The 12,633-nt window shown below is 43.6% G+C and overlaps 1 protein-coding gene across 1 annotated transcript; it reads left to right on the top strand.

The window, feature by feature from the left end:
- Positions 1-2,023: 2,023 nt before the first annotated feature.
- Positions 2,024-11,855, top strand: LOC139218127 (E3 ubiquitin-protein ligase TRIM50-like). The gene is made up of 9 exons (XM_070849680.1): positions 2,024-2,124; positions 2,632-2,758; positions 2,926-3,096; positions 7,865-7,960; positions 10,353-10,583; positions 10,696-10,718; positions 10,862-10,992; positions 11,104-11,285; positions 11,371-11,855. The coding sequence occupies exons 1-9, from the start codon at positions 2,024-2,026 to the stop codon at positions 11,779-11,781; spliced, it is 1,473 nt and encodes a 490-aa protein (XP_070705781.1). The 3' UTR covers positions 11,782-11,855.
- Positions 11,856-12,633: the final 778 nt, after the last annotated feature.

The following is a 12,633-nucleotide window of genomic DNA, read 5'->3' as shown; positions in this document are numbered from 1 at the left end:
CTAATTTGAGTGTCTCTCTAGCATCGTCACCTGCTGGTCGTTTTGGTTTGGATCATTAAACTTGTTTTTTTTGTGTTGGCATGTTATGATATCCTGGACTATCTCAGGTTCAAACTGCACCATCTTTTCATTAAATTGAAAATTTTCCTCGATTTGGGTCGCAGCTTGTCATTAAGGGGTGATGGTGGGTCCTGAAGCCAGACCAGCTGAAAACCACTGGGCAACTGTCAGCTATGTTCTGTAACTTGGTCGATCAGCTGAACCGGGATGTGGCGAAGTGCAGATGGTTTAGCATCCAGTGCGACGAGTCTGTGGACAGCAGAGGACACAGTGGACACTTGACCTTGCATTTTTAACGGACATTACTGGGAAACTAAACCACTTGAACTGCGAGCTGCAAGGCAAAGATAAGACTGTTGTTGATATAAGTGCTTTAAATACATTTAAAGCCAAGATGAACGTTTTCTCTGTGCATTTTCAGAGAAAAAAGGTGCTGCACTTTTCCTCTATGCAGTCGGTGCTGAAAGACAATGCTTCTGCATCTGAGACATTTGACAAAGTTGCAGAAAAGTACTGTCAAGTCATACACAGACTTGGGCAAGAGTTTGAGAATAGGTTTTGTGACCTTGATCAGCTTGAGCCATGTGTGTCATTCATTTCCAATCCTTTCATGAACGTGGACATAACATGCATTGCTGAGCAACTAAGTGTAACGTTCAACTTGGATGCTGGACAGGTGGAGATTGAAATCGTAACATTGCAAAATGACCTCCACCTCAAAGCCTACCAGGCTGAACCAAACTTTTGGTGCCTTGTTGACACAGAAAAGTACAGTGGTGTATGCACAGCAGCTATGAAGGTTGCCAGCCTGTTTGGTTCAACCTATCTCTGTGAATCATCGTTTTCTGACATGACCTTCATCAAGAACAAACACAGAACACGTCTCACTGATGCACTGATCACTCTGAGTTGCAGTGTCAAGTTACACACCAGATTGCAATACACTGGTGAACAGCATGCAATGCCAGTCTTCCCACTAACAAAGAAACAGATACCAGATGTTGTCAGTGGCAACATGGCAGTGTCATGGCAAAGTTGAATAAAAATATTGAAAAATTGTGTTCATGAAATGTAACAGATATAATTTTGTTAAAAATGCAGCAGATTTGTTCATTAGTTTAAAATGTGATTAGATTTATTGAAAAATATGAAAGTTGATTTTTCTTAAACATCACATAATTGATAACCTTTTCAAACATGGTGCAACATAGTTGATGATTTGTTAAAAGGCTCTTTGTCAGTGGGCAGTGAAAATGGGACATTTTTTCTATGAAATGTTGTAGAAGTGATCATCTGAAAATTTAAACAATTGCTGAGATTAATAGAAATTAAATGTGTAATATTGATATTATCTGTTTTACACCTTAAGTCATTGTTGATAATTATTGTGAGAAATCACTAACGTGATCAGAAACTGGTAGTCCTTCGTATGACTCCGTACCCATGAAGTAGCTCTCAGTTTCAAAAAGGTTGGTGACCCCTGCTCTACAGGGTCCACGCCTCTCACTGCCTCCCCCACCACAGGTTTTCATGTCAATGAAAAGACTTTTAGTTTCTGTGTTGAGAATTAAAAACATAAAAGTAGCATTTCTAAAAGTTAAGACCACACAAGTCTGTCCTCCAGGTGAGACCACATGAGCTGGTCTGATGGTCCGTCGTGGTTCCCATGAAGACGTGTTGTTTCTGAGGTGAAGGTGACTTTCAGGTTTATCAGATAAGAATTGATTATCAGAAATGTTCAGAAACACAAACAAAACGTCCCACACAAAGAGCAGGAACTGCTCCTGATGTAAATATGATCCAACCACAGTAAAGAGAAAAACCCTCAGTTTAGAGATGGATGTAGAAACTCAAACCAAGAAAAGGTGAAGCCAGGATTCAGGACTCCTTCACTTCTGTGCTGATTTCTGTGATTCTGGTTCTGATCCCAGAGGTTCTGGTCCAGGTGTTGGGGATTGGTGACATGGAGCGTCGCCAGAGTCTGGAGGAGCAGCTCAGGTGTCCCGTCTGTCTGGACATCTTCACCGAACCACTGATGTTACAGTGTGGACACTCCTACTGCAGGTATACTGGATGGAGGGGACACACCTGTCCTCACCTCACCTGGCCTTACCTGTCCTGTCCTGTCCTGTCCTGTCCTGTCCTCACCTGTGCTATCCCGTCCTCACCTGTGCTCTCCCGTCCTCACCTGTGCTCTCCCGTCCTCACCTGTGCTCTCCCGTCTTCACTTGTGCTGTCCCGTCCTCACCTGTGCTGTCCCGCCCTCACCTGTGCTATCCTGTCCTCACCTGTCCTGTCCTCACCTGTCCTGTCCTGTCCTGTCCTCACCTGTCCTGTCCTGTCCTGTCCTCACCTGTCCTGTCCTCACCTGTCCTCACCTGTCCTGTCCTGTCCTGTCCTCACCTGTGCTGTGCTGTGCTGTCCTGTCCTGTCCTGTCCGGTCCTGTCCTGTCCTCACCTGTGCTGTCCTGTCCTGTCCTGTCCTCACCTGTCCTGTCCGGTCCTGTCCTGTCCTCACCTGTCCTGTCCTGTCCTGTCCTCACCTGTGCGGTCCTGTCCTCACCTGTCCAGGTGTTGTGTGCGCTCCTTGACGATGGACCTGCTCGGCCAGCTGCAGTGTCCTGTGTGTCGCTGTGCTGTGGACGGAGACAGTCCTCCTCCTAACGTCAGTCTGGCTCGAATCATTGAGGCTCTGCAGGTAAAAACACCTGTGATTAGTTTACCTGGGAAACAAAACTTTTTAATTAACCCTAACCCCATTACTATTTCTTTTTCTCCTGTTTTAACTGGTGAAAATCTAAACAATGGAAATATTTAAAGCTTTATTTTAGCTTTTAATAACGCCTTGTTTGTTCGTCCTGACAGGAAGTGAGTGTTTCAGGTGGAGCTCAGCTGGAATCGTGTCCTCAGCACCACAACCCGCTCAGCCTTTACTGCGAGGACGAGCGAATGGTGATCTGTGGCCTATGTGGAAGCATTGGTGCCCACCGCGGGCACAAAATCACACCTGTGAACTCCGTCTACAGCCGCATGAAGGTATAAAACAAACAAAAATCACACCTGTGTGCCTTATACATGTATAAATATGTAATAACCAGGTTCTGTGTACATTCATGAAGATGGTTTGTATGTGAATGATCAGTGTCAGATTGTAAACTGAAAAACTGATTTTCTGTTATGTTCAAATGTCGATCTGATAATCACAAAAACTATGTTGTCGGGTTGATTTTGGATAACAGACTAATTCCAGAACAGTTTGGTGTTGTTCACTCAGATAAGCAGCGATTTATCACAGAGCAGGAGTTTGCTGTTCCACACAAAGCAAATAGGAACATATTAAACCATGAGGTCAAGTATTCATGAACACAACAGTAAGACTGTGACTGCTGTGACCTTCTACCCTCTGCTGCAAACCATTTACTATACTATACTACTTTCAATCAATCAATCTTTATTCATACAGCACCAGTTCATAACAGTGTTCTCTAAGACTGTTTCCATAAAGAGCAGCTCAGACCAAACTCTTTAATTCAGAGACTCAACGATTCAGAATTCAACATGAAGGATTCAAGAATCCCCACAGAGCAGCATCAGATATTATATTAGGACACAGTGGAGGAAGAACTCCCCTTTAACGGGAGAAACCTGGAACAGAACAAGGCTCAGATGTGGGCGGCTTTCTGTCAGGGTCCATGTTGGGTGGAGGTTGGACAGAGAGAGAGAGAGAAAACAAACAGCAACCAAAATACTAACAGCAGCTATAGCACTGACAATAGGAGTGTGACTAATAAATGAGCAATATGGTAGCACTGAAAAACATGAGAATAGTTAATATATGAATAACAACACCATGACCAATATTGATAAAAAGTGTTGGTGGCTGACGATCTACAGCAGTGATTCATGAAGCCAGAGAACCACAGCAGGAGAACCAGGATCAGGATCCACAGGAACCAGAGAACCACAGCAGGAGAACCAGGACCAGGATCCACAGGAACCTGAGAGATGAGAAAAGCACAGAAAGGCTCCGGGGAAGATAGCAAGTTAGAAACAGACATTAAAGAGACAAGAAGCATCAGGATGGAGAGGAAGAGGAGGAGAGAGGAGCCCAGTGCATCATGGGAGTCCCCCGGCAGTCTGAGCCTATAGCAGCATAACTAGGGGCTGGTCCAAGGCCTGAGCCAGCCCTGAACTATAGGCTTCATCACTAAGGAAGGTTTTTAGTCCACTCTGAAATGTAGAGAGGGTGTCTGCCCCCCGAACCCAGACTGGAAGGAGGTTCCACAGGAGAGGAGCCTGATAGCTGAAAGCTCTGGCTCCATCACTACTTTAGAGGACTTTAGGAACCACCAGTAGGCCTGCAGTCTGGGAGCACAGTGCTCTAGTGGGGTAGTACGGTACTATGAGCTCTTTAAGATATGATGGAGCCTGAACATTAAGAGCATTGGAGGTGAGGAGAAGGATTTTAAACTCTATTCTAGATTTTACTGGGAGCCAGTGAAGAGTGGGCTGAAAACCTTCCTTAGTGATGAAGCCTATAGTGTAGGGCTGGCTCAGGCCTTGGGCCAGCCCCTGATGCTGCTCATGTGGGGATTCTTGAATCCTTAATTTTGAATTCCTGAATTGTTGGGTCTCTGAATTAAACAGTTTGGTCTAGACCTGCTCTTTATGTTAAGCGTCTTGAGATAACGCTGTTGTGAATTGGCGCTATATAAATAAAGATTGATTGATAGCTGAAGGCTCTGCCTCCTGCACTACTTTTGGAGACTTTGGGAACCACCAGTAGACCTGCAGTCTGGGAGCACAGTGCTCTAGTGGGGTAGTACGGTACTATGAGCTCTTTAAGATATGATGGGGCCTGACCCTTAAGAGCCTTGTAGGTGAGGAGAAGGATTTTAAACTCTATTCTAGATTTTACTGGAAGCCAATGAAAAGAAGCCAGTACAGGAGAAATATGGTCTCTTCTCTCAGTTCTGGTCAGAACAGGAGCAGCAGCGTTCTGGACCAGCTGGAGAGTCTTTAAGGACTTATTGGGGCAGCCTGATAATAAGGAACAGAAATAATCCAACCTAGAAGTGACAAATGCGTGTACTAATTTTTCTGCATCATCTACAGACAGGATGGACCTGGTTTTAACAATATTAGTAGATGGAAAAAGGCAGTTCTAGAAATCTGTTTAATGTGGGAGTTAAAGGACAAATCCTGATCAATAAGACTCCAGATTCCTCCCAGTGGAGCTGGAGGCCACAGTGATGCTGTCCAGAGCAGTTATGTTGGTAGAAAAGGTGTTTAGAGCAGAGTAACTTCAGTTTTATCTGAATTTAGCAGCAGAAAGTTGCTGTTCATCCAGGACTTTATGTCCTTAAGGCAGATTTGAAGTTTAGCCAACTGATTGGGTTCATCAGGCTTTATTGATAAATATAATTGTGTATCATCTGCATAACAGTGGAAATTAATTGAGTGCTTCCTGATAGTATTACCCAGAGGAAGCATACAGTATATAAGGTAAAAAGTATTGGTCCAAGCACTGAACCTTGTGGAACTCCATGTCTAACCTTAGTGTGGACAGAGGATTCATTGTTAACGTGTACAAACTGAGATCGATCTAATAAATAGGACTTAAACCAGCTTAATGCAGTTCCTTTTATACCAATGAACTGTTCCAGTCTCTGTAACAGGATGTGATGATTAATGGTGTCGAAAGCAGCACTCAGGTCTAACAACACCAGGACAGAGAGAAGTCCTATGTCTGATGTCATAAGGAGGTCGTTTGTAACCTTCACCAGTGCTGTCTCTGTGTTGTGGTTTGCTCGAAAACCTGACTGAAAATCCTCAAATAGACTATTAGAATTTAGAAAATTACACAGCTGATTAGCTATGACTTTCTCCAGGATCTTGGAGAGAAAGGGAAGGTTGGATATAGGTCTATAGTTAGCTAATACACCTGAATCAAGAGTAGGCTTTTTCAGGAGAGGTTTAATTACTGCTGCTTTGAAGGACTGAGGTACGTAGCCTGTTAGTAAAGACTGATTTGTCATATCCAGTAAGGACGTGTTAATTAGGGGCAGGACCTCCTTAAGTAGTCCAGTAGGAATGGGGTCTAGGAGACATGTTGACGGTCTAGATGAGGAGATTATTGAGGCCAATTCAGAAAGATCAATAGGAGAAAAACGGTCCAAGTACACATCAGGTGTAACAGCTGTTTCCATGATTCCTAAGTTTGAAGTAGAATCAGACCCTGTTAAGGGCAGGAGGTGCTGAATTTTGTCTCTAATAGTTAGAATTTTATCATTAAAGAAGCTCATGAAGTCGTTACTGCTGAGCTATAAGTGAACACAAGGATCAATAAAGTTCTGGCTCTTTGTCAGCCTAGCTATTGTGCTAAAAAGAAATCTAGGGTTGCTTTTATTTTCTTCTATTAATGGTATAACATGTTTATGCAGGTGCATGTTTGAAGTCTGCTTGAATAGTTTGCAGCCTTGTCTGGCTGGTCATTTCACCAGCAGACACCATGAGCAGAGGTTACAAATTGGAAGACGTCCTTCCTGCAGTTTTGCATGCAGTTTTGCACACAGCGCAGGAGGCTGTAATAAGTTCATCCCAAATATTCCTCTTCTCATGACAAAAAGGGCATGAAAACATAAAAAATAATGAAAAACTTTACATCTATGGTTAGATCTGAAGTTGTTGAAAAGATTTGATGCGGTGAAAGTGAAAAAAAAAAATTCATTTTTAACATTTTTATTACACTTTTATGAGATGGCCCGTTTCGGGCCTAAGGGTAAAGAGTGTAAGTTTTTTGAATAAACTCTCATTACTCCAAAAATAATAATGCACCAAAATCAATGTTGTTATCAATTATTGACCTAGTCAAGGCTGTAATAACTTCTTCCCAAATATTCCTCTTCGCACCTTATTTTTGAAAATATAGCATATTTTGTGTTTTCCCACTGAAAAAACTGAGGAGTTCTCATGACAAAAAGGGCATAAAAACATAAAAAATCTGCAAAAATAATTAAAAACTTAATATCTATGGATAGGTCTGAAGTTGTTGAAAAGATTTGATGCGGTGAAAGTGGAAAAAAAAAATTTCTTTTCAACATTTTTATTACACTTTTATGAGAGGGCCCGTTTCGGGCCCGAGGGTAAAGAGTGTCGTTAACCTGAGGGTTAAACATAACCCTAGACATAACCACAGACCCTGGATGTAACAGTAACAGCAGAGTTGCAGCACCTTGACCAGAACACGGAGAGCTGGATCGCATCTGGGAATCAGTCCTTGAGTAAACTGATTATTGGGATGTGGAACATCGCCTCTGGAGCTAGTGCAGGACTTGGGATCATATGAACTTGGTATAGTCAGGCTCTCTGCAGAACAGCAGGACTGTATAGATCTGGTGGGGTAATTTAAGGCTCTTCCATTGATTGCAGGCTTGGGTGATGACAGCCGCCTTCTCCTGTCCACACACCAAATCGAGTGTCCTTGGGCAAGACACTAAACCCCAAACTCCTGCCAGTGTTCAGGGCAGCACCTTGAATTGTTAGGGAGGCCTCCAAGTTAGGGTACCCCCTAACACACAACCACACAGACCCTGAGTTTTGGTGAGAAGGTTGTTTTTCCCGTTGCTGAACTTCAGCGGTGAAGGAAGATGGAAGATATTCCTGTAAAGAGTGAAGTGAAGCTGTGAAAGGCTTTAATGACGGGAATCTTAAAGACCAAGCCCATTTCACCTGTCTGTCTCCCTCTCCACCTATCTGTCTCCCTCTCTGTCTCTCTCTCTGCTTGCCTGTCTGTCTCTCTCAGGAGGACATTTCCTGTCTGATGACTGAGTTCCAGCATCAGAAACGTAAAGTGGAGGATCAGATCTGTAAAATGGCATACAACAAATCCAGGATTACTGTGGGTGATGTTCTGTGTTGTTCTGATGTTTTTTAAAGATTGTTTGTCCACCATGAATCTGTTTGTTCTGTCTTTAACCTTAAACAAAGCCTTATCCTGCTAATAGCTTTAGATACAGCATGAGGTGACCAGTCGCCGTCATTGTAAATCAATCAATCTTTATTTATATAGTGCCAATTCATAACAGCGGTATCTCAAGACACTTTACATAAAGAGCAGGTCTAGACCAAATTCTTTAATTCAGAGACCCAAAGATTCAGGAATTCAAAATTAAGGATTCAAGAATCCCCATATGAGCAGCATCAGATATTATATTAGGAAACAGTGGAGGAAGAACTCCCCTTTAACTGGCAGGAATCTCGAACAGAACTATTGTATTTGGCTGTAGTGGCGGGAAAAACTCCCGTCTTTAGATTAAGTCTGTGGACTCCACTCTGTCAGATTGACTAAGGAACACAAAGTGTCCACTCTGCTGCCTCTTCGTGTTCAAAGACATTAGAGGAAGACTTAACTGTGTATGTTATGTTTCAGGTAGATGACACCACGTTTTGAACTCTTTTTAGTCAAAGTGGAAAATGTGTATCACTATGAATCAGGCTCCTCTCCTGTGGAACCTCCTTCCAGTTTGGGTTCGGGGGGCAGACACCCTCTCTACATTTAAGAGTAAACTAAAAACCTTCCTTTTTGACAAGGCATATAGTTAAGGGCTGGATCAGGCCTTAGACCAGCCCCTAGTTATGCTGCTATAGGCTCAGACTGCCAGGGGACTCCTATGGTGCACTGAGCTCCTCTATTCTCTATCCTCCTCTTCCTCTCCATCATTATGTCTCATGTCAGCCAAATGTCTGCCTCTAACTTGCTATCTTCCCCGGAGCCTTTCTGTGCTTTCTCATCTCTCAGGTTCCTGTGGATCCTGGTCCTGGTCCTGCTGATGTGGTTCTCCGGTTAATGAATCACTGCTGCGGATCGTCGGACATTCGTCATGTTTTTCAATAATATCATACTGCTAATCTTTTAGTCACATTCCTATTGCTAGTGCTATAGTCACTGTTAGTACGTTGGTTGCTGTTTGTCTGTCTCTCTTTCTATCTCTCTCTGTCCAACCTCCACCCAACGCGGACCCCTACAGAAGCCGCCCACATTGAGCCTGGGTCTGTTCGAGGTTTCTTCCCATTAAAGGGGAGTTTTTCCTCTACTGTTGCTCAATATAATATCTGATGCTGCTCATGTGGGAATTCTTGAATCCTTAATTTTGAATTCATGAATCGTTGGGTCTCTCTCTAATTAAAGAGTTTGGTCTAGACCTGCTCTTCACGCTGTTGTGAATTGGCGCTATATAAATAAAGATTGATTGATTGACATGAATACTGAGACACTGTACCCACCAAACATCCCATAGAGACTGTGTCCGTCCCCCTCAGATCATTTAGATCTATAAAGTCTAACAGGAGAGGAGTTCTGCAGAAACATCTCATCAAAGTTAATACCACCACTGGCACTATGAAACAGGACAGGAGAGTTAAATGTGGACTTTTAAACATCAGATCTCTGCTATCCAAAGCTGTTTCAGTAAATGATCTGATATCAGACCACCATATTGATTTATTCATCTGACAGAAACCTGCTACGCCATGAAGAGTATGTTAGTCTTAATGAAGCCACTCCCCCCAGTCATACTAATACTCATATTCCTCCAGACTCCTGCAGGTCCACCTCCTCCAGACGAGGAGGTGGACCTGCAGCCATTTTTAACTCTAGTTTAACAGTCCAACCTAGACCTAAACCTAACTATAACTCCTTTGTAAGCCTTAGTTAGTTGTCTCTTCCAACCTGGAAAACACTAAAACCAGTCTTAGTTGTCACAGTGTACCGCCCTCCTGGTCCAGACTCTGAATTCTTAACTGAGTTCTCAGAGTTTCTATCAGATTTAGTCCTCAGTGTGGACAAAGTGATTCTAGTAGGTGACTTTAATATTCATGTGGACGATGATAATGATGGTCTGAGCTCTGCTTTCATCTCACTGTTGGACTCAGTTGACTTCTCTCAGAGTGTAAATGAACCCACTCACTGTTTTAACCACACTCTTGACCTTGTTCTGGCTCATGGTGTAGAAGCTGAACAGTTAACAGTCTTCCCCCAAAACTCTATCGGACCATTACCTGATTTTCTGTTATTGGACTTGAGATAAAACTGTTATGAATTGGCGCTATATAAATAAAGATTGATTGATTGATACTGAACAATAGGTGGGTAGGTGTGTTCAGGTGTGACTGGCTAATTACAGTGTTTGTTGGACATCATGATCTCTGAGAATGTCACTGATCTCAATTCAGAAACAGGACTCGTTTCAGTCAATAGGAGAATTGGATCTTGCTGCTCTCTGTCAAATCAGAATGAGTCTGACGTGCTGAAGTGGGTGGTGAGGAAGGAGTTTGGTGAGCTGCGGCGCTACCTGGAGGTGGAGGAGGCTGGGTACATGCAGCAGGTGGAGACGTCTGCCGCCATCCTCATCTCTTCCCTCCAGAACCAGACAGACCAGTTAAACCAGAACCTGAACCGGCTGCAAGAGGCCCAGAACACCCTGCAGGACCTGAGCAATGAGGGACACCTGGACTTCATCATGGTACTGGCACCAGTCCACTCTGTGGAGGACTGCTGAGGACGTCTCTGATCAATAGTCCTGATAGATTACTGATCAAGTCTGAAATAATCGCTTTTTCTCTTTCTGTTGACAGAAGTATGGATCAATTGCTCCGAGGTAACAAACATTAAATCAATCAATCAATCAATCAATCAATCAATCAATCAAGCAATCAATCTACTCTGAATGGTTGAAGATTCACTAAGAAATATTTCAGCTCCTCCCCCTTGTCCTTCTCTCCCCCCCCCCTTCCTCCTCAGGTTTAGAGAGATTCAGGAGCTCCATTTGAAAGAGGAGAGAATCTTCAGCTCTCTGAACTTTAAAACAGGTTTCAACCACAGCGACATTAAACTGACTGTATGGAAGAGACTTCAGAGGAAAGTCCTGCCAGGTACACATGGACTCGCCTGTCTCTCTGTCCACCTGTCTATCTTTCTTGCTGTCCACCTCTGTGTCTATCTGTCTGTCTGCCTCTACCTGGTGCTTCTATATCTTCCTCCAGCATCAGAGCTGCTGAAGCTGGATCCTCAGACGACTCACCCGATGTTGGAGCTCCATCATGGGGACACAGTGGTGTCCTGTGGGGCGCTGCTGCGGAGGCTCCCTGATAATCCAGAGAGGTTCACTTACAGCTACTGTGTCCTGGCTAACCGAGGCTTCTCCTCTGGGAAACACTACTGGGAGGTAAAACCTGCTCTTCATGGAACATGATTCACATCATACCTACAGCAGCTCTGCTTATCAAAATTCTGCTTACTCTGACGTCCAGGTGGAGGTCGGCAAAAAACCCAAATGGCGTCTCGGTTTGATCAAAGGAACAACCAATCGTAAGGCCAAGCTGGTGAAGAATCCAGAGAGTGGAGTGTGGTTGATCGGACTGAAGGACGGAGTTTATGAGGCCTTTACCTCACCCAGGGTGGTTCTGCCAGTGTTGTGCCCCCCCTGTAAGGTTGGACTTTTCTTGGACTATGAGGGCAGAAGTCTGACTTTCTATAACAGTGACAGTCCTGATGAGCTGGGCTTGATCTATAGCTTCAGGCTGGAGGTCCAGGGGAAAGTCTATCCCCTGCTGGACGTCTGTTGGCATGACCGCGGAGACAACAAACACCCACTGATCCTGCCCCAGCCTCACAGGGAGCACCTCCTTCCCCTCACCCAGCCCCAGAAACAAGACAAGTGACTGAAAGCCGTCCTGTACTAAGCCGAGGTCCTCTTGTTGGCTTTAATAAATCCAGAAGTCAATATTATCTTCAATCCTGTGTCAGTCTGAAAGAGTTATCATATGTAAATAAAAACTCAACTCAATGACCAAATCTACTGACATGTATTGTCTCCTGATGTTCATCCAGTGATTTCTATGATTTTGTCAGACCAGTGTGACCTAAAAGGTTGATGGCAGGATCATGGGTTAGAGACAGGGTTAGGGATGAAGGTAATAGCATGATAACCACAATGGGTCCGTGGAGGATGGGTCATTGTTGAATCACTTTTTTGCAAAGTGCTTCGAGCCGCCAAACCAAGTTAACCAGTGGGCTTGGGGACCACCCTAATCGGTTAGTACAGGGGTCTGCAACCCTAACTGTCCAGTCAGCTGTCAACCTGAATAACGAATGGACTATTTCACTGAACAATGAAAAAAATATCAATATATGCAAACTAGTAGACTGAACCTCAGCGAACAGCGTCTACACGTCATCTTTTTTACATTTTTACATACTGTTGTCCCATTTTGGGAGTATTTTAATTTACTACACATCAATACAACCTTTACATCCTAAATTTTAATATATATAGATTCATGCCTTTACTAATGAAATAAATTGCCTTCAGATCACACGAACACAAATGAAATCACCTTTTTTGTATCAAAATACAATCTGGCAGAAATATATACAGAAAGGAACAATTTGCATAAAAACATTTCCACTGATTTCCCTGGCAAAGAAAGTTTGCTTCGCGAGTTTCTGGGAGAGACGCGAGTGAAATTACCGTAATGACACCATATTGGCTGTAAAGCGCAACGTCTCAGCTT

The sequence above is a fragment of the Pempheris klunzingeri genome, chromosome 18 (genome assembly GCF_042242105.1).
Source record: "Pempheris klunzingeri isolate RE-2024b chromosome 18, fPemKlu1.hap1, whole genome shotgun sequence".
Lineage (NCBI taxonomy): Eukaryota > Metazoa > Chordata > Actinopteri > Acropomatiformes > Pempheridae > Pempheris > Pempheris klunzingeri.
The sequence above is the reverse complement of the archived record's forward strand: the minus strand, read 5'-3'. Positions and strand labels throughout refer to the sequence as shown.